This window comes from Tachysurus fulvidraco, chromosome 19 (assembly GCF_022655615.1).
Source record: "Tachysurus fulvidraco isolate hzauxx_2018 chromosome 19, HZAU_PFXX_2.0, whole genome shotgun sequence".
Lineage (NCBI taxonomy): Eukaryota > Metazoa > Chordata > Actinopteri > Siluriformes > Bagridae > Tachysurus > Tachysurus fulvidraco.
The window spans coordinates 15,827,249-15,850,598 of NC_062536.1; the positions used below are offsets into that span (position 1 = coordinate 15,827,249).

The 23,350-nt window shown below is 38.0% G+C and overlaps 2 protein-coding genes across 2 annotated transcripts; both read left to right on the forward strand.

The window, feature by feature from the left end:
- The first annotated feature begins 3,631 nt into the window (after window positions 1-3,631).
- On the forward strand, window positions 3,632-8,283 carry avpr1ab (arginine vasopressin receptor 1Ab). The gene is made up of 2 exons (XM_027151197.2): window positions 3,632-4,759; window positions 6,213-8,283. Exons 1-2 carry the CDS (start codon window positions 3,778-3,780, stop codon window positions 6,605-6,607), a joined length of 1,377 nt encoding a protein of 458 aa, XP_027006998.2. The 5' UTR covers window positions 3,632-3,777; the 3' UTR covers window positions 6,608-8,283.
- Window positions 8,284-14,809: 6,526 nt separating this feature from the next.
- On the forward strand, window positions 14,810-23,350 carry hcfc2 (host cell factor C2). The gene is made up of 17 exons (XM_027151605.2): window positions 14,810-15,294; window positions 16,465-16,613; window positions 16,699-16,859; window positions 17,441-17,649; window positions 17,851-17,935; window positions 18,173-18,267; window positions 18,422-18,655; window positions 19,125-19,349; window positions 19,441-19,496; window positions 19,919-20,015; window positions 20,118-20,201; window positions 21,254-21,285; window positions 21,375-21,500; window positions 21,593-21,778; window positions 21,896-22,187; window positions 22,289-22,355; window positions 22,529-23,350. Exons 1-17 carry the CDS (start codon window positions 15,135-15,137, stop codon window positions 22,533-22,535), a joined length of 2,265 nt encoding a protein of 754 aa, XP_027007406.2. The 5' UTR covers window positions 14,810-15,134; the 3' UTR covers window positions 22,536-23,350.

Sequence of the window (23,350 nt, forward strand, 5' to 3'; positions counted from 1 at the left end):
CAAGATCGGAAATGCTGAAAAGACTAAAGAAGAGATATTGAACGGGTTAGGAAAGAATCTGCTTAAGAATTTTATAGCTGCATGTTTAAACATTTTGGATAAAATTTGCACAACTCTGTGCAATCCTATGACTTTAATCTCATGTTATATCAATAAAGATCCACAGAGAGACACATGCAACCCATTGCATGTAAATAAGCTCGAAACGTGATGGTCACTTGAGTTTAATAAGCAGACAAACAGAACAGAAATCAGACGATGCTGAAAGGTTTCTCCTTTTAAATCTGTGGTTCCAACTGACGTATTTGATAGAAAAAGTTACAAGCAGGCTCTTGTTTAAAGGCACTGAGCGATCCTTCTTCTGATTTTTTAAGCATAGACTCCTTGTTTTGGTAAGGGATGGCATGAGAAAAGACGTGCAGTGTCTGGATTTGCATTCGAATGACACAAGATTTAGTGAAAATGGAGTGAGCAAGAAATGGTTATTGACTAAAGTTGACAGATTTTAGTTATTTTATTAGTGTCTTTTAAATTAGGGAATTCATTTAAGTAAAGTTTCACACTTGATTTTGAACAGTGTTTGTCTCAAAACTAAAAGGTCCTTCAAAAAATTCTCAAGGAGCAAATTCTGAAAAAAAAAAAAAAAAGAAAGAAAAAAAAAGAAAACTGAGAAAAAACAATTTTTCTCAAAAAAAAGTTTTTGATTCAGATCCAGTTCAGTGTTCCTGCCGGTTTAGAAAACGATGATCCAGCATTTTTCTCGAACAATTTCACACACACACACACACCCCCCACACACACAAACATTTTATCAAACAATTATTTTATCAAAAAATCATAAGTAATTATGGAGAATGGGAGTCACAAAAAAATTATTTCATGAATTGTATAAAAACAACGTACAAAGTTTTTAAGCTTAAAAAAGGAAGAATATTAATAGGGTTCTCTTGCTTTTATAAATTTATTCAAATTAAATAATAACATTAGCATAAAGCAACATTACAGAAATCTCAATGTAGATGTAGATCCCAAATGAACAAGCCAGAGATGTAAGGAAAGAGGAGGAAGGAAGGAAGGAAGGAAGGAAGGAAGGAAGGAAGGAAGGAAGGAAGGAAGGAAGGAAGGAAGGAAGGAAGGAGGAGCAAATTCATAAATCAACTTATAAATTGTTTTTATAATTCATTGTAAATTTGCTGCTAAAATATAATCTGTAAAAATGTATTTAAATTTTTTTTATTACAAATAATTGACACATGATTAGAGCAAACTTCAGGATCAATCAGAAGAGCCACAGCATAAGACATGCCAGGATCTGGTACTGACTAATAGAATTACAAATTAAACACGATGATATAATTTAAACAAGGTGCTGGATCTACAGACTGATATTTTTCAGAATGTTCCCATCTTATTGTCCAGGTGGTTTCTATCTTCTTTGTGTGCTCCTTTTGTCTTTCTTTTTTTTTTTGGTATCATTTCAAAAAGATCAAAAAGGCACAATGATCCAATAGAGATAATCACAGACACAACACAGAGTACAGTTTTCTAGTCCTTACTTTCATGCTGATTGACCAACAATTTGACAACAAATAGAAATAATTATAAATCTACAAATTTAACAAATCTAAAGTTTGAAGTTACAAGAGCACACAATTTTCACTGTTGAGAGAGTCACTGATGGCAAATTGAGAGATTAGACTAGGTTTAGGAAACTTTAGTTTTTGTGATGATTTTGTGATTGAAAATGAAGGAGGTGATGTTTGAGGTGAGGCGCACACACACACACACACACACACACACACACACACACACACACACACACACACACACACACACACACACACATTTACTGTCTGAACTGAAAAGCTCCACTGATTCTCCACTGTTTCTCAATCCTTCCCTTAGGCTTTTGACACAGTGCAGGTTGTATTTTATTCTCTCTATCGTAAAAACCACATCCACCATCGTGTCAGAAGTTGACAGAAGATCCCATCCGTTTACATCTCACATGAGAAGATTACGATGTGTATTAATTTTGATACATGCTGCGAGCTTTACTTTGATCGCAGCCAAATCCACAGTGTTGAATGATCTACTGCAGAGTTTCAAATATAAATAAACAATGTAGGAGTCGAATCAATGCACTTCACACTGCGAAATACAATTCACTAGTGTGTAAGGTTTATCTTTAAGAAAAAAATCCACATTGAACCTGAAAATATCTGCCTGTGAGAATTATTTAATTGTTCTTTATAAATCTATTTTATACTGATTTTATATTACTAGATTTCTGCTTTATTATTGTGAAAACAATCACATCTGAGCTCATCATTTACATTTTAGGTGCAATATTTTAGATTTAAAAAAAGATTCATTTTAATCCATTTATTTATTTGTTAGTTAATTTGTTTTGGTGTCATACATCATATCTTTATTTGTTTATTATTCATTAGTTTATTTGCTGTAAAAAGTTTCCTTCCTTAAGGGTTTTTATAGGGACCTCTCCTGCAATTCGAAGTCTCTATTCTAGCGCTTTATTGTTTCCCCAGAGAGACAAAGAAGAGTGAACCTGTGCCTTCTATTAATTTAATCAATTCTAGGTTTATTCAACTGAAGTTACATTTGGCCATTTCTAGTGTGTGTATGAAAGTGAAAGTGACGTGACATACAGCTAAGTACGGTGAACCGTACTCAGAATTCGTTCTCTGCATTTGACCCATCCAAAGTGCACACACACAGGAGTGAACACACACACACAGCAGTGGGCAGCCATTTATGCTGCGGCAGATGGGGGGTTCGGTGCCTTGCTCAAGGGCACCTCGGTTGTGGCCGGCCAGAGACTCTACCCACAACCTTAGGATTACGAGTCAGACTCTCTAACCATTAGGCCACGACTTGCCCACACACACACCAACATTCACATACACATACATTGGTTCAATATTTTTATGAAATATTTTTAATGACATAACCAAAAGCATTTTTGTAAGGATCTGCCAAAGATCTCAGTAGTGTTCAAGCTGCATTCCAATTGTGAACACACACACACACACACGCTTCACCAAACTTCACACATGTATTTTATATATTATAGCTGTTTTGGTTTAAGCATTTTTATGAGGACCAATCTCTCTCTCTCTCTCTCTCTCTCTCTCTCTCTCTCTCTCTCTCTCTCTCTCTCTCTCTCTCTCTCTATCTCTGTCTGTCTTTCTCACCACACACACCCACACAGCTAAATTAATAAAGTAAATTAGATACATTTTTAAAAAATCGATTTTCCTTGAAAGGGCCAATGTCACCCACAAAATCTAAATGCATGGCGTACGCACGCACACGCGCACACACACACACACACACACACACACATGTTGGTAAATCGTTAAAAAAAATCCTAAATAAACAAATAAAACACCCGAAAGTTATTTAAAATAATATAAATAAGGCCCCAGTGACCAGTGATAATCCTGATATATATTCAGCTTTCTAACTCAGAAAGCTGAGTGGTTTAATACGCTTTAGGAATTTTCCTCCTTGTGTTCAGTGAAGACTGGCCATCTGGGGAGGGGGAGGAAGGGCGGAACTGCACGGCTTCCCCTTTTTAAACAGAGACTCGCTGGGGGTTGGATTTAGAACCTGCGATATGTCCGGTAGCACTGAGCAAATGGCACCGAATGTGATCTGTGCGCGCGCGCCTGTGCCTTGACTGTGCCTTTTGCGCTCATCCAAGACAGAAGAGACGCTTGGAGAATCCCCTTTATCCATTGTTAGTCTTTACAAATGAGTGACCGTATGGCGCACGCCGGACCGGGGCTATGTGCTCCCCCGCCGGAAATCGGTCCACACGGGAACGGCACGCACAATAACCGGACCTTGTGCCTGAACGCCTCGCCTGCGCATGCAACTGGACACGGAAGCCTGGCGACGAACAACATCAGTGATCCGTTTGGTCGTAATGAGGAAGTGGCCAAGCTGGAGATCACAGTGTTAAGCTTGACCTTCCTGGCCGCGGTGGCAGGTAACGTGAGCGTGCTGCTGGCCGTGCGCAACGCAGCCAAGAAGAGCTCGCGTGTCCACCTGTTTATCAAGCATCTGAGCCTCGCCGACCTGGTGGTGGCCTTCTTCCAGGTTCTTCCGCAGCTCTGCTGGGAGATCACATTTCGCTTCTACGGTCCTGACTTCCTGTGCCGCGTGGTGAAGCATCTGCAGGTGCTCGGCATGTTCGCCTCTACCTACATGCTGGTGATGCTCACGGTGGACCGCTACATCGCCATCTGCCACCCATTACGGAGCTTGCAGGGGGCCACGCGTCGCGCGCGTCTCATGATTGCGTGCAGCTGGCTGTGCAGTGTGGTCCTGAGCACCCCGCAGTATTTTATCTTCTCTCTCAGCGAGATTGAAAAAGGCTCGGAGGTCTACGACTGCTGGGGTCACTTCATCGAGCCGTGGGGCGTGCGCGCTTACATCACCTGGATCACCGTAGGCATCTTTCTCATCCCGGTCGCCGTGCTGGTCATGTGCTACGGATTTATTTGCCGCAGCATCTGGAAGAACGTCAAGTGCAAGACGAAGAGCGGCGCGGCGCACGGCACAAGCGCGCTGATCGGCAAGGCGTCGGTGAGCAGCGTAAGCACCATCTCCAGGGCCAAACTCCGCACCGTCAAAATGACGTTCGTCATCGTTCTCGCCTACGTCGTGTGCTGGGCTCCGTTCTTCATTGTGCAGATGTGGTCCGTGTGGGATGCGAACTTCTCCTGGGACGGTGTGTTTTTCTTATTTTATCTGCTAAGTTTTTCAGATTTTAATTGTGTTAATTTCAATGAAGATAAATGAGAAACATAAAACTTACATCGGGAGTATCGGGAAATATTTTAGTATAAAGTTTGCGCTTAACGGTGGCATCAGTCTTAAAGCGACTCCTATTCTTCATAAAAATGTCTCAATAAATGGTTATAAAAACGAAAAAACTATGACACTGGTAGCGTGTTATACAGTAAGGAGTTATTGTAACCATTTTCTTTTAAAGGTAAGTGAAAATAAAAGACTTAAATTGTAATAATTTAATTTTAAATAAAATTTATTTATTAATACCTGAGATGTATATTTAAATATAAGTGTATATTAAATATACAGGGGCGGTTTTAGCCCTTTTTTTAGGGTGGCTTCAGACCCCTTGCCTGTGATCTCAGCCACCCTAAAACTATAAGTATAATTTTTACTTTCATAAATAAACAATAAAAAATACGTTAAAATGCAGGACATGTCGTCGATGGGAAAGAAAATTATTTATCAGTTTGATCCAAGAGCGATTGTTTTTACTTTGCTTTTACGCGCGTGCGTTGTAGTCTTTCAGAAGTGCGTCTTCAGCTGTCAGCTTTATTTGGACGGAGAAGCACAGGTACGCGCAGCGTGCACGCGCAGTCAGAGCTGGAGGCGTTTATCTATAACGTTAATCGGCGGAAAGACGCAAAGACGGCAACCAAAAGCAGTGAAATGTCACTATTCTTTTTACCAGAGCTGTCATATAATATAAAACTCTTCTTGTTTTAAATTCTCACTGAGGGCAAGTGTATATTTTATAGGCTTGCTCAGTGATCAGTGAGATGAAAAATTCCTTTCATCACTATTTCATCTATTTGAGATCTTATTTGTAAAATAAATATGATGGCGTGGCTGCTTTTTTAATAGTGTGACATTAAACCTTATAAGCTTGATGTTTGCCTTGCTGATCTTTTAGAGGTTAAAGACTGAAGTTTCTGTAGAAAAGATGGCTTTAGCCTTTAAAAAAATCACTCACATAGTGATGTTAACTTTATATCATTTTTACACATTAAACTGATTAAAAAAATATTTAAATGGTTTAAAGATTTTCTTTTAATATAGCTAATTTCAGGTAAACATAGATTTGTTAGTGACATGGGGTATCAGTTATCATGTAATAAACTCAGCACCTCATTAGATATGCTCTTCCACAATGGCATCATACATTAGTGTGTCCTGAGGACTTTCTAAATTATGAATAATAACATTAGCATTGTTGACAAATACCAGCTCAAATAGTAAAGATACGTAAAGATAATGAGCAGATCATACAGTATAAAAACAATATACAAATGAATCTTCCTTTTTGATAGCATGTGTAACAGAAAGAGTCTTGTTCATCTCGTGTGCATTTCTTTCCCTCTGTGTATCTTTTCAATATTATCCTTCCTCAGATTCAGAGAATGCGGCAGTGACTCTGTCGGCACTGCTCGCAAGCCTGAACAGCTGCTGCAACCCATGGATCTACATGCTGTTTGGTGGTCACCTTCTTTATGACTTTCTGCGCTCCTTTCCATGTTGTCGGAAGCTTAGGTACAGCATCCGTAATGACTCAGACAGCAGCCTGAGGAGGAATACACTGCTGAGCAAACTACCTGCTGCCTGCATGCCCACAAATGCCTCAGACTCATGGAGAGACTCGCAAAAGACCAGCCAGTCTGTAATACAAGACTGTCCCAAATTCAACCAGGATGGCCCTGCAGACTCAGACAAGAGTGGCCAGATCACAGACAATGTAAACAAACATAGTGATGCCAACCTAGTTAAAGTCCTAGATACAGAAAGTTGAAGACTTTTTAGTGCCACTTTTGTGCACTTATTTAAATGTTTACATTTGCTTGATGCTCATTTGTGCAATTGTCTAATGATCCAGTCATGTGGCAGCAGTGCAATGAACAAAATGCAGATAAAATAAGTCTTTATTTTTGTCACATATACATTACAGAACAGTGAAACTTGGGATACAGTGCTGATACAGTGCCCCTTGTCCGGGGATGGTTAAGGGTCTTGCTAAACGGCCCAACAGTGGCAGCTTACAGTACAAGTCAAGATCTTTAGTTACCATTTACATCAGAATAAGGAAAAACTGTGATTTCAATGATTGTGACCGTGTCTATTTTGTCCAGGTTTGGTGTGTCTGTGCCCACTGTATCCTCAGATTCCTTGGCATCTTGGCTTTTAAGAGTGTAACCTGATGTGTTCTTCTGCTTTTGTACATCACCCATCTCAATGGAAAAGCATCTCAAATATGCTCAACATGCATTGTCTCACCACGGTTCTAAAAAGCAGTGATTTGCATTACCTTAGCTTTTCTGCCAGCTCAAACTATCTAGCCAACCTTCCCTGGCCTCTCTCAAATAACAAGTCATTTCCGGATATTGTTTGGTTTTCAGATTGTAAACTCTAAAGTCTGTTGTACATGAAAATCCCCAAGAGACCAACAGGTTCTGAAATACTCAATTCCTGCTGGCACCAACAACCATCCCACTGTAAAAGTCAATGAGTCAATATTTTTTCTCTATTGTGAGTTTTTGCCCATGTGAACAGTAACTGAAGCTCTTGACTTGTAGCTGTATGGGGAACGAGCTTGTCTAGTGGGTAAGGTGTTGGCCTACCAATTGGAAGGTTGTGAGTTTGAATCCCAGGTCCACTAAGCTGCCACTGCTGGGCCTATGGGCAAGACCCTTAACCCTCAAATTGCTCTGTCAAATTGCTGTAAATGTATTGGTAGGTTGTGAATTACACTACTGAAGGTTGTGAGTTCAAATCCCATGTCCACAAAGCTATCAATGCTGGGCCCCTGAGCAAGGCTGTTAAAGCCTCAATTGCTCAGTTGTATAAAATTAGATAAAATATAAGCCACTCTGGATCAGGGTGTCTGCCAAATGACGTAAATTGACGTATTCTATGCAATACACCACTACCATATGACTGGCTAAATGGATAATTGCATGAATGAGCAAGGGTACAGCTTTTTTCATAAAAAAAAAAAGTTCAGTGAGTGTCTACATAATTCAGTTCAGTTATGCCTACATAAACTGCTTTAAAAAAATGACATGATGAATGTATGTTCCAGTCTATCCATGTGTCTGTCTGTTTTTAATTTGAGATTTTTTTTTATTTGAACATTGACATAACACTAGCTGAAACCTGCAAAATGATTCACAAAGTCTTTTGAACTTTTGGAAATTCTCATAATAAACATGTACAAAGCATCTGGATTTAGTGTAACTGCTGCTTATGACCTGCCAGTGCATTTCGCCAAATATGACCAAAAGAGAAATAAGAGCTTTCATTATTAACTTTTATTTAACTGTTGTTGTTCACTTGCCCATATATTTTGTATAAATGTCCTGTATATAAACATTTGCACGGGTTGTTTTTAAGGTTGTCTATAATTTAGGGAACTGTGACAAAATGTATTGTGACTCATTTAAATCCTATAAAAACTTCTGAATATGGTAATGGTTTTGCCTTGACTTACTGTGTTAAGTATATATGCAAGCTCATGTCATGTTATAAGCAGTATAAGCAGTCACTTAAATCACTCTTTCCATCAAGTAAATAGCTATAAAAAAATTTTAGCTAAAAAATTATGAAGGTAAGCTTACATAGAATTTCTTGTTTACAGGATAAAAAGTTCGGATAATCAACTCATCAAATAACAACATTGTGGCGCTTTCCGTTACCATTACAGGTGAGGGAAAATAAAATGAAAATTGTATAAAATTCTATGAAAACTTGTTTCTGACCTATTGTCTGTAGCCATGCAGTTAGTGTCTGTTTCAATGATCCGCCTTTAGCTAAAAAGCTGATATAAATTTGTGTAATTGGATAAAACTGTACACTATGAATCTGCTACAGAAGAAAATGCTGGTTTGTGTTTAGAAAATTAGAGTCACTGAACTCTATGTTAATCATTTTTCTATGGTGCTAAGTGATGAAATACATGAAATACATCATATATTAACAGCCTCAACTCTACTAGAACGACTTTCCACTAGATGTCGAAGTGTGGCTGTGTGGATTTGTGATCATTTAGCCGCAAGAGCATTGATGAGATCTGACACTGAGGTTGCAATCAGTGTTCCAGTTCATTCCAAAGGTATTGAGGTCAGGGCTTTGTGAAGGACACGTGAGTTCTTCCACTCCAGTGTTGGCAAACCGTGTCTTTATGGACCACAGGGGTATTTTCTTGCTGGAACAGCAAGAAAGACAATGAATGTAAAAAATGAAAGCTACAGCATACAAAGACATTCTTGACACTTTGTGGCAGCTGTTTGACGAAGAACCGCACATGGGTGTGATAATCAGGTGTTCAGTTATGGTTCTTGTAGTTTCTCATGTCCCTCTTGTTGGCCATATGGCGATCTGAAAAGTATAATGAACACAACTCTACCCAATTTAATGATTTGCTCTGACAAGATGATGATGATAATGATGATAATGAAGTGTTCATTGCTGAGAAATGGAACATGCTCTTTAGAAATTAATTACTTTACTAGAGTTCATCTTTATGCAGATTTTCATGATACAGTATTAATATGAAACTTGAATTTCAATGAAAGTGATTAATGTTGGCTCATATCATAAACCAGATTTGCTGTGAGTGAATTAATTTAAAATCACATATGATGATTAATGAAACTCCATCACAATTAATCCAGCTGGTGTGTATTTGATACCAAAACATACAGCCAATCAGATTGTCTCCTGCACTATAAATAAATGAATTATAATAAAATTATTTTAAATAATAGTCTTAAGTTGTATTTAACTAGGGAAAGAAAATAAAATGCTAATAGCATAGAAAAGATTCCCAATATTTCACAATAACACCCCTAATTTCAAAGGAGGAGGAACTTATTTCCAAAAGCATCATCTTTTAATTAATAATACATGTTCATACTCAAGAATGTCATTTTAACCAGCGGGTGCACTGTGCCTGTGGTGACAGAGGTTATGTAAGGAATTGCAAGGACACGGTTCCTGAAAGATCCACCCAGAAGCTATGGGTAATAACAAAGTGGCTCATTTCTGCTTGGTGAAACAGCGTAGCTCTTGCCCTGGCCACAGAGGGATGTGGACAAGCAGAGCACATGTAATGCATTACAGATTAGCACAGAGTTCATGGCTGTGCTAGAGCTGGATGGAGACTTGACCTTGGCATAAAAATTGCATCTTGGTTTCTGCATGAGCAAATTAACCTTATGTTCAGGCCAGAACTATAATCAGAACTATATTAGTTATATGCAATCACCAGACACACCAAAGATCTCTGCTTCTTTTTTCATCTTTTTATTTATTTATTTATTTATTTTTAACATATAAGTCAATAGCAAATCCTTCTTCCTAACCTTTTATAGTGACATTTAGTTCTATACTGCTTTACAATATACAGTTGTATCCTCACCAGTCACTAGTTTTCTGTATAAAGTTAAAAAAGACTTTCCTGTTTTTTAAAGAAACTTTTCATAACGTCTCAGCTCTGTGGTGCAGATGGACACTCATGAACGATGCATGCTCAAGCCAGAAGCTTAGTTCTCTGTCAAACTTAATGGCCTTACAGGGACTTGAACATTTCTACCCTGTTTTCAGACATCTACAGACCTAACAATGGTCTGTCTTTAAGTGTAACACTATTAATAGTTATTGTCCAGCTCGTCTTACTGTATATGTATATACATATAGGCTTTTGACTACATTACCCTTCAATCCCTTGAACGTCACGTAGTCGCTCGTTTTCATTTGCTGAGAGTTTCCTGTTTGTGTCGTGGTTTAAATTGTACTGTTTCATTTTTCCTTTTTCGTCAATAATTATAAGTTGCCACATTCGTTCGTTGGAGTTTTCACTTTCCTGTCGCCGTTAATCTTCTTTTTTTTTAAATACAGGGTGCAGAGGGAACCCTACATTGGATCTTCCTAATATCCAGCTCATGTTCTCCACAGGTACTTAATCATTGAATATGGAATACATTCAGCTTGTCCAGTGCAGGATTTTCAGTAATTGTTCTACCGTTGTTAACCGTAATTTTATTTGCAGCTTGTCATGTTTCCAAGATATTTTCTGTCCAGAAGACTCGCCTATGGTGAAACATCCACTGCTGACAACAATCCAAAATCGTTAAACAAGCATCTTTTTATATAACCTTGCATCATATATCTAGAGCGTTTAGCTTTTCTTTGTAAAAGTAATATCATGTTGTTTATTTTTTATATGTCAGATCCAAGTCCCTGTACAAGCTGTTGCTATAGAAACCGAAAGATCATAGTAAAAAAGCATAAATATAAAACTTAAATCTCATCAGAGCCAATTGTGATCGGAGTGTTAAACAGCACTGTGTTAGGAGAGTGAGTGTATAACTAACGCACTAGCCGGGACATATACATTATTTAAAATAGATCTGGAAATCTGATGTAAAATGTGAATCCGTGTGAAACGTCACGTTCTGACTCAGCTCCAGACTTATTTTATTTATGCAATATCCTGTGAACAGGGTAATGCTTTGTGTGGTTCTGTTTACAGAGGGCGTAATAACTCAGCCTCGTTAGAAACTTCCTGAAGACTGAAATCAATGAATGACTCCACAAAACTTGCAACAAAGGCTTCAGTATCTGGAAGAAGCAGAGGGTTGAATTCTAGTCAGTCCTTTTTTTTATTTGTAACAACTACAGTCGTACTTCGCTTTTATAAGAAGGGAGGTGCATGGAAAAGATGCCACTTTGTGTTAAACTTCTCTAAACTCATTGTGCATATAGATACTGATGTTAGTACTTGCTTAAACTCTGCTAAGTCAATTAAATCATATAGATATAGACTACAGAGGCAGATTCATAAAGATTAGAGATGATTATAAATTTTGCAAAGTACACAGAAAACTGGTTGTCTCTGCCAGGAGGTTAAGATGCAGCTTTCAACAAGATAATAACCAAACATGATGGAGACCAGACTCAAATTCAAATTCAATATATTTGTATCACGTCTTTAACAATTCCCATTGTCTCAAAGCATCTTTACAGAAGTATAGAAAAAGAAGAGAGGAAGAAAAATATAAATAAATATATATAAGAAGAAGAAGAAGAAGAAGAAGAAGAAGAAGAAAAAATACATACAATTAAAGTTGACTTTTTTTTTAAATATTAATTTAATATTTAAAATCCTATCCCTAATGAGCAAGCCGGAGGCGACGGCGGCAAGGAAAAACTCCCTGGGATCATATGAGGAAGAAACCTTAAGAGGAACCAGGCTCAGAAGGGAACCTCATCCTCATTTGGGTAAAACTGGACAAGAAATAATGTAAAGGTAAATAATGTCCTTTCTACAACAGCTTATAAATATTGCAACTAAGAGCTTTTGAGGAACCAGTGGGTCAGAGCAAACTCAGCATGCTTCCTTTTACCAAATGTTAGCTGCATGTGTGCAAATCAGTTACACTTTCATGTGATATGTGGGGATCAAATGCACAATTCTTCGGCCTGAGCATAATTGTCTTAAAACAAAACTACTTAACATCTGTCTGATCTCAAAACATCACTTCTTGTGCATGCTTTTTAATTATGTAGAATCATTTTGACATGTTATTTATGTATTTAGTGCCAAAGCAGATCTGCTACTTAAAAAAAACAGACAGATTCAGATCTCTTCTTTAAGGCATAATAACTTTGTGATCATGTGTGTTCATCTGTATGGATTGTTATGAACCGTAGGCTAACCAGAACCTGCTGAAACCGATGGTCTGCTGTCTGAAAGCTCTTGGAGTCATCATGTTTAAAGATTCGGGTTGTCTCACCTGTGAAACAGTGTACATTAGCCTTGTTCTGACATTTTCTTGAAACTTATTTTATACTGTTATTTGCTGTATTTTCGATATGTGTACAATAAATAATTTTATTCATTCATTCATTCATTCATTCATTCATTCATTCATTCATTTTCTACCGCTTATTCGAACTATTCTCGGGTCACGAGGCGCCTGTGCCTATCTCAGGCGTCATCGGGCATCAAGGCAGGATACACCCTGGACGGAGTGCCAACCCATCGCAGGGCACACACACACTCTCATTCACTCATGCAATCACACACTATGGACAATTTTCCTGAGATGCCAGTCAACCTACCATGCATGTCTTTGGCCCGGGGGAGGAAACCGGAGTACACGGAGGAAACCCCCGAGGCACGGGGAGAACATGCAAACTCCACACACAAGGCGGAGGCGGGAATCGAACCCCCAACCCTGGAGGTGTGCCCCCCTTAAATAATTATAATTTATTTTTAATTATTTTCTCAATTAAATATGATTATAATTTCTAGTTTTAAATATAATTTTAGATAATTAATAAACAGTATTATTTACTACTATTTGTTAGAAATATGTTAATATAATATTAATTTTGACAACCAATTATATCATTGCTATTATTTATCATATAATCACATTCGTTCCACTCTGTTTAATGCACCTGAACTTCAACTGTAATGTAAATAAGAATCTGAGTCTACCATTTCCACATAAAATGCGATATATGAATATAGAATATTTGTATATTAGGATAGTGTTGTGTGAGATGTGTGTTAAATGTATCATGTTGTGACAAAACACCAAGAGAAAATCCTAACGTGTAAAATTATATACAGTGGATAAAATGATCCTGAGTCTGCTATTACTTTTTAAACTAACAAATAATGTGTTAAGAAACTGTTTATCAAAGATGATAAAATATACAGATTAAATGAGTGTATTTGAAGAATATTGTTTCAGAAACACATAGTGTGTTGTTATAGATGTTGTTATAATGCTGTGTAATCTGTTGTTTCTGTAAACCTGGGATACATGCACAGAGTTTTACTGACCTCTTCAGTCTAAAGCAACACATTAAACACTATCCTAGAAAGCTTTACTTCCATCCATCCATCCAGCCCCTACAAGGGGTCATAGGGAGTCTGGTGTCTATCCCAAGGGACTTGGGGCAAAAGCTGGACCTATTCAAACACTAGAGAAAATTTAGAGATTTGAATTCAGTCAGTTTACTTTTTGGGACTGGGGGAGAAAATTGGAGGAAAAACCAGGTTGCAAAATCCACACACAGTGAGCAGAGGTGACAATTCAATATCATATACGTTATATGTATTGTTTAGCACACAAATGACAAAATATACATTTAAGAAGCTGTAGAACTGGTAAGTATTATAATTAATATCTACAATATTTTTGGTGTAGTTCTAGTTAGTGTGATCGCACATTGTAGTGAATTTTTTAATGAATTGCAAAGCAAAGTTCCTATATTTTTTTAGGATTGTATACTAACAGCAGTCAGTACATAATCCTGTGTGTGTGTGTGTGTGTGTGTGTGTGTGTGTGTGTGTGTGTGTGTGTGTGTGTGTGTGTGTGTGTGTGTGTGTGTGTGTGTGTCCCCAATACAGTTTTAATACTCAATACTCTTTTATTGCCAAGTGTACATTTTAATGCACACACGGACATTTTATTCCACTTAAGAACAAACTACACAGGATGATAAAATGAACCGAGTCAGGAACGTCAATGTGTCAGTTTTTTTGTTTGTTTGTTGTTGTTTTTTTGTTATTTATAGTCTATTTAATTCTTTATTTATTATTTGTACAATTATAACATTGGATATTTCTTTATAAGTCTTAAAAATGTAATCCATGAAATACACTGTGTGAATAAAACAAACAGTTGTTGCTTTCTCCTTTTGAACACATTACGGCAAATAATTTAAATACATGTTAATTATTATATATAATGTTTAACGTAAATACTAAAAACTTCATGTAAATGTTTACAGTAACCAGAGGGTTGCCAGTTCCGCTGCTTTTACACAATTGAGTTTGTTTTGGAGAACGTAAAGTGATTTGATTTACCACTCGGGGGCGATGAAGAGAAAAGATACCGAGAACACAACAGAGCATCAAAAGAGAAGTCGAAGTGTAAATCCATTTGAATAAAGCACACTAGTTCACTTCCCCTTGTTCAGTCTTAGCCTTTAGTCATTCATTATTTGATCACATTTCTTTAGTAGCGTACAAGCAAGTTATCGAAAAAGCTGTAGCGCTGTGTTCTTATATTTAATACAGTCTATCGATATGATACGAAACATCTATGAGCAGCAGTTTATATGAAGAAAGGAAGAAAGGAAGGGAGGAAAGTGAGCGAGTGAGTGAGTGTAAGTTGGATTGAAACGCGTCCCTGTGGCCGGCGGCACCGCGTCCGACACAAAAGTCCGGGCGGTGGTGCACCGTTCAATGACCGAGTTTAAATACACTGTTGTGTTGTTTTTTAAACCTATAATTTTTAAGAATGGGAATTGAGACTCCTATTTGGAAGCGTGTGCAGGTGTTTACCGGCCCCGTTCCTCGAGCTAGACATGGACACCGAGCGGTGGCCATACGGGAGCTGGTCGTGGTGTTTGGAGGTGGAAATGAGGGAATAGCGGAGGAGCTACATGTTTATAACACAGGTATGAGAGCAATGCTATGCTAATGTTTATGCTAATGTTTCATTCTGTACTTTGGACCAAGTGTAGCTAAAGAATCCCAGATTACATCCCGCTCCATACAGAAGTGAATATAAAACATGTGCATATCAAATACACACCCGTTTTCGGGGCGTTAGAAAGTTTTTAACCCCATGAGAGAAACTCCATACTGATCAGGACAGAGGAGGATAAGTGAGGCTCCAAGACATTTATACTTTTCAGATACATCCATAACAATAATATCTGTAGTCAAGTACAGTCGTGGGTGTAATCAGTGTGAACTGAAAATTTGTCACGTACACATACATACAGGGTACGACATGCAGTGAAATGCTTTTTACATCTGTCCGGTATATAGGCATTAAAAAAAAGGAATGCAATTTAGGATAAAAAAAATAAACCAGAAGTATAAACTATATAAAAAAAATATGAAAATATCAGCGAAAAAATAATCTATATACATATGTAAATATACATAAATGTGTATGGTTTTTAAAGATTGTCCTTAAAGTGTCCATGTGCAATATGGTGTGTAAATGGTGTATAAAGTGGGACTGTGCTGTGCAAGTCCAGAGTTAAAGCGTCAGTGACAGTCCAGAGTTAAAGCGTCAGTGACAGTCCAGAGTTAAAGCGTCAGTGACAGTCCAGAGTTAAAGCGTCAGTGACAGTCCAGAGTTAAAGCGTCAGTGACAGTCCAGAGTTAAAGTGTCAGTGCAAAAAAAGGTGTGCATAAAAATAGTGTAGATGGAGAGATAGGTACACACACGTACACATACATACTAGATCCTGGGTGTTTCCTGAATTAGACTCAGAATGGCCTGCGGGAAGAAGCTTATAATACAATAAGCATCGATTAGTCAAAATACAAAGTACACAATTACAACAGAACTGTAAGAAATTCAGTGCTTGTGTAGTGATCAGTAGTCAAGTGATGATGATGATGATGATGATGATGGGTGAAGGCTGAGACATTTAGGGATGTGTTGTTTGAGCTTCTGTGTGTGATGTGTGATTTGAGAACATGATTTCATATGAATCTGTATTTAATTCACATGGTAATTCTGTGAGAAACCCAGGCAGCTGTGGACCAGGCAGCAGAATGAATAATAATTTGTACACACCTTTCTTTTTCCCTTGCTTCTGTACCCGTAGTCTCCCGACAGTGGTTTCTGCCTGCAGTGAGAGGTGACATCCCTCCTGGCTGTGCTGCACATGGGTTTGTGTGTGAAGGCACGCGCATCCTGGTGTTTGGAGGAATGGTGGAATTTGGACAATACAGCAACAGTCTCTATGAGCTGCAGGTTACGATGCATGGTCAATAACAGAATGACATGATTATTTCATGTAATATAAAAATGCTGAGCTTCTACTTAACATTATCTCTAGGCCAGTCGCTGGCTGTGGAAAAAGCTGAAGCCACGGCCACCGAAGAACGCTTCGCCTCCTTGCCCTCGCCTGGGACACAGCTTCACTCTCCATGGCAACAAGTGCTACCTGTTTGGAGGGCTAGCCAATGACAGTGAAGATCCAAACGGCAACGTGCCTCGGTGAGATTTGATAAAAGAAACAATAAAAATAAAGGTTCCTTAGAGTAGAGGAATTATTTTTATATTTATTTTATCTGTTATGTTACTTCCGCTAAAACACCATAAACTAGCACAAAACCTTTTGGTGCAAACCTGTTTTTAATCTCCTGCAGCAGTTAAACATCCATTAATGAAAAGAACTAAATTGCAATTTTTCTGTAGCATCTAATTCAACTGAAATGTTTCAGCAATCTGTTATAAACTGTTCCTCACATACAACGGTTTGAATAAACAACCAATCGTGATAACAGTTATCTTTGAGAAAACCCTCGAAAACTTGGCTTGGGGTTAAAAACATTGCACAAATAGATGTGATTGGCTGAAACAGAGGAGCTGCAGTGGAGTTATGCTTGGTTTAATCTGCTGAAATACTTTGCAGAGTCCGATTCCAAATCGCCTGAGAGCTTAACAGAGAATAGTCGCTCCATCTATGGTCCATTTATCCCATTTGATACTAATACAAGATGTCTGGGCATTCTCTCTTGTACCTAACACCAATCCATTGCCAAAGGATTCTATTTCTTTCACCTTTGACACTGCAGATATTTGGATGATTTCTATGAGCTGGAGCTACAGACACAGTCAGGAGTGAAAGGCTGGATTATCCCTGAAACTAAAGGAGGTGGTCCATCACCCAGGGAGTCTCACACATGCGTAGTGTACAGTGGAAAGAGCGGCAGCTCCCCGAAGATTTACATTTTTGGGGGCATGTGTGGGAATAGACTAGGAGATCTGTGGCAGCTAGATATTGGTAAGCTTCGAGTGTAAGATACTAAAGTGTCGTTTTTTAATAATAGAAAATAAAAGAAATCAGTGTTTTCTTATAGAGTGATCATTAAGCGAAATTAATTACATTTTCTTTTTTTGTTTATAAAGTGATCTGAGAACATGCATATTGTTCCACATGCTCTACATGTTTAGTCTTTATTACTGCCACTCAAATCTCTTTCAGACACTATGACCTGGTCATTACCTAAAACATCAGGACCTTGCCCTTTACCGAGAAGTCAACACTCTTCAAATGTGATTGGAAACCAGTAATAAAGCTCTTATATTTTGCTCTCTTTCTCTCTTGTACATCACTGGTCATGCACATCTCCTACTTGACATATTCAATTTCCTTTTGATTTTTTTTATTGATTTAAAAAAATATATACATATTTTATCTATCTACCTATCTATCTATCTATCTATCTATCTATTAAAAATTAGGGGGGGTGTCAGGGAAATAAAAAAATCAAGTTTTGGACATTCTCTTCCCTCACTGTGTGTAGAATGTACGTATTTGGTGGCTGGGTTCCTGCAGAGGAGAAGAACGCTGTAGGAGCAGAATGGATCTGTAGTAACTCTTTGTTGGCATTAAACCTTGGTGTGTACCTCACACCCCAAAATTGACAAGATTTGCATGTCTGTTAAAAACATAGTTTCTTTTGTTATCAAATTATCCTGTGGTCCGGCAATTTTTGGGGCACTATAATGATTTTTGGATATATTTCTACTGTAATATCTGATCTGACTTTAAGACACAATGACGTGGAGTCCTCTGAACTCTGAGAGCCACCAGCAACAGCAGCTTGGTACAACTATACCTGAGAAGGAGGAGGAAGAAAAGGGTGGAATCTGCTGGCCAAAAGCTCGCACCGGTCACTGCGCTGTAGCCATTGGGACACGCCTGTACATCTGGAGCGGACGAGACGGCTATAAGAAAAGTCGGAACTACCAAGTGTGCTTCAAAGACCTGTGGTATTTGGAAACAGGTGAAAAATCTAAAAAACATATTTGTGTAAATTGAGTCTTCGTTTTATCATTCGTCTTTGAGATACACATTTAACACAACGATACATATTTTTAAGTGGAAATACAAGATGTTTACACAGATTTTTTCCTATATTATTCTGATACATTATCAGGAAAATAAATAAGTTTTAGTAGTCAAATTAGCAATAATACCAGTGATTACACAAATGCTATTATTTTCATAAAGGGTGCCAATAATTCTGGAGGGCACATAATGATCTGTGTTGTTACATGTTAAATTATTATTTTTTTTTTTACAATTCATGTTTACCTTAGATTTAATGCACATATATGTTGTTTTAATATCTTACATGTTTTATTTTGGAATTATTGCCAGTCATTTATGTTAAATGTTGAGTGATAATATAAAGACAGACCCTATAGCTATTTATTTATTTATTTTTAACACCGTTCTTGCTGCACTTACAGAGAAGCCAGCTACGCCATCCGCTGTGTTTTTGGTCAAGTCCACTGTCAACATGCTGCATGTGGCTTGGCATCCTTTACCTGCAGCTGACTGCTACCTGCTTCAGTTGCAGTACGTTGCTCCTCCCTCAGCGCCACAAACACAAACCTCAGATTTGCCGACTACCCCAACCACACCCACCGGTCTCACAGAGGGGGAGAAACCACTAAAGAGACCCAGTCATACACGTATGTGTTCAGGGTGTTGGAAATCGGAAATGTGCTTTACGTTTGCTTACATTCAGAAGGCAGACACTAACTGTAGGGTTTTTCCCTCCAGAATCTGAGCTGTGTCCAGGAGGTGAAGATGGAAGCCACAAGAGCACAACGCTACAGGTACATCATGAGAATTCAGAATTAATTTAAGGATCAGTGGTTTAATTTAAGGATAATTAATAACATGATCGATAAGGCTTTAAAAATACTTTAGATTTTGTGTGAATCAGTGAACTTGACACTTTTCATTTGTAATTCAATTCACAGAATGTGGCACAGGGGTTAAATAAATGATTGTTATATAAATAACGCTTTTCTTTTTCTTTGTAATTTCAAATATTATGCCAGAATTCACTGGGACATGGACCAAGACATCACGTAAATGCTCTTGGTCTGTGACATGTTCTCACCTGCACAAAGCAGGACAGTACATGATTTTATTCAGGCAGACCAAAAAGTACAAATGTGAACTACACATATAGAAGGAGATGTCTTGAAACGACCGAAAGTGCTTTTGAGAAACACCTTTTGTGATCCCACAGGAGACAACTGGAGGTGGTGAAGCCGGAGCAGAGAGCACGGATAAACAGAACGAATTAGAATTCAATCCTGTAACTGTCACCAACAAGGGTGACTCTGGTAAACACCCCCTTCTTCATGGTCATGCTTATATTTTTTATTTTCTGTAATCAAAGTCCAACACAGCTGATGTATCTGTTTGTGTTCCCTCAACACCGACAGAAAAAAAGCAGCAGGCGGCCTCTTTGAGACCTGTGACGGAGGAAGCCAGTAAACAGAATGGGACTAAATCTCAGCAACTGCAAGGTAAAAGCTCTTCTCAGAGTGGAGGTATGCATGGGATCTTTTTATTATCACCAATCCCACCCTTTCATGCAGGTTTGCCCAATTCCCATCTGCTTCTGCCTGCCATGATTTCTGCTTTTCTGTTGGTTCTGTCGGTTGTAATAGAACAGCATAAGCTCTGTATACACACTCTATATACACATAAGCTCTGTATACACACTCTATATACACATAAGCTCTGTATACACACTCTATATACTATATACACATAAGCTCTGTATACACACTCTATATACTATATACACATAAGCTCTGTGTACACACTATATACTATATACACATAAGCTCTGTGTACACACTCTATATACTATATACACATAAGCTCTGTGTACACACTCTATATACTATATACACATAAGCTCTGTGTACACACTATATACTATATACACATAAGCTCTGTGTACACACTCTATATACTATATACACATAAGCTCTGTGTACACACTCTATATACTATATACACATAAGCTCTGTGTACACACTCTATATACTATATACACATAAGCTCTGTGTACACACTCTATATACTATATACACATAAGCTCTGTGTACACACTCTATATACTATATACACATAAGCTCTGTGTACACACTCTATATACTATATACACAAGCTCTGTGTACACACTCTACACTCTATATACTATATACACATAAGCTCTGTATACACACTCTATATACTATATACACATAAGCTCTGTATACACACTCTACATACTATATACACATAAGCTCTGTGTACACACTCTATATACTATATACACATAAGCTCTGTATACACACTATATATGCTATATACACATAAGCTCTGAATACACACTCTCAGGTTAATCAATGTGACCTTTCTTTGCCTCACAAGCTTCGAGCTTCAGCTACTTTCAGCTATATTTTTTTTGGGTGCTACAGCATCCCAATCCCCATTCATACTTCTACCTCAGAGAATGCTGCAAATGATCTATTATCTAGCTTCTTATTCTAACTCTCGGATTTGTTTTAATGTGTTCAATCCACAGAACATGATAATCTATCGAACCCTTCGGGACAGGTAAAGATTTTGTTTGTGTGGGGATTTGTGTGTGAAATGTTTGTTGTTATAATTGAAACACACATAATAACCTGTCCCATGCTCTACAGTGTGAAAGAACTAAATTCTCTGCGTGGTTTGATGTTGGTATATTTAAAACACTCTTCGCTGAAGTCACACACTACTATTTACCCACTGAGAATGGAAGTAATGACCAAATCTCCAGTGATCGTGAGGTCAGACCCGAAATACAACACTATCACAATTTGTACATTTGTGGACCTATACAGCGCTCAATACATTGTCTCTATCTTACTCTTGTGTCTAGTGGACGATGCCAGGTCCTCACAGCTATGAAGAATGGGAAAAGAAGGATCTCACATCTAATGTTACCTACAGGTTCAGAGTGGCAGGCATAAACTGCTGTGGTCGAGGAGACTTCAGTCCGATCGGGGAATTTAAGACGTGCCATCCAGGATTCCCAGAAGCCCCTCCTGCTGTCAAAATCACCAAGGTACTCATGCAGAAATATCTATCAAATTGAATGTATTCTGTTTTTTAACATACTGACAGCATCTTATTTCCCCATGTTCAAGTTTATTACCTCATGCTTGTATTCTTCCTGATTCAGGCATCTGATTCAGTACACATAACATGGGAGTCACCCTCCAACACGTCAGGGAAAATTCAGGAATATTCCATGTATCTGGCAGTGAAGAAGACGCGAGGAAACACCTCGGAGAAGCCGGGAGATTTAACTTTTATACGCATTTACCGTGGTGCCAAAACCTCATGTACCGTGAACTCTGCAAATCTGAGTAACGCATACATCGACTGCTCTGCTCGACCAGCCATCGTGTTCCGCATCGCCGCAAAGAACGAACGTGGTTATGGGCCTGCCACTCAGATCCGCTGGCTACAAGGTGTGTGCGAGAGTGTGTGTGTGTGTGCTTTTTAGGAGACAAAACTTGATGCTGGGTTTCTGCAGCACTTGAAATTCTTAATTGTTTTTGTTGTCCTGCAGAGAGCAATAAAATCAAATCAACATTAAAACCAGACTCCAGCCCTACCAACCCTGACGACATTATTAGGTAAGTAGTTCACTGCCCTCCTTGTTTGATTAAATATCGATACACATACATACGTCTGTGCTTTTTAGGGTGACGAACTTCATCAGCAAAGGAGTTTAATCGACCTCTGTAATGCCTGATGACTGAACATTTGCGGTGCTAATCAGTATTTTTTTTTTGTTTGATACTTTTAGCGCTTGATGACTGCACAGGAACCGCTCTCGATGCTGCTGGGCCGTATGGTGTTTGATGTGTTTTATAACTTATTTTTTATACTGTTGATAATTGTACATAAACATTTAGCTGTTATTTTTTTTACTAATTAGTATTTTAGCTAGCTAGTGTTTGTTTCCAATTCCAATTTTGGGACTGATTAATTTCGTGAAAACAAAATCTGAAGACAAACCCTTTAACCTGGCATATTGTCATGATGCTATCAAAAGCTAGTAATGGTTCAAAACAATACATTTTATCCTCTGTAAAATGTCATTTGTGTTTTTAGGGGCCAGATGTTTTAGTTTGAAATGTTACCCCCCCAAAACCCCTGCACTTGAAAGTATCTGCAGAAGCAGTTGATTAATTTTCTACAATCATTTTCATAGTAACAACTTGCACGTAAACACACAACCATCACAAATTGTTTACATTTAACAGCTGTGTATGGAGTCTCTAGGGTCAGTGTTTATTATAGACAGTGCTTAGTGTCATTTAATTTTTGTACACAGGAAGGTCTTCCGAACAAAGCTGGGTGTATTATTCAGCTTACTAGGTTTTAAAGAGGGAAAAAGAACAAGTGATACTAGTAACTAACATTCTTCATTGCTGTTCCACATTAGGTGTCTATAAAAGCAATAAGAATGATGATTTTGCTTTAAAAGAATGAAAATATCAGCTTTAGGGTGCTATAATGGACTTCTGTCTAAGGTGTACGTTTGGTTCAAATTTCAAACAAATTCATGACTTGTTTAACTATTCATGCAAATGTAAACTGTTTTTTAATAATACGATTATCCAAG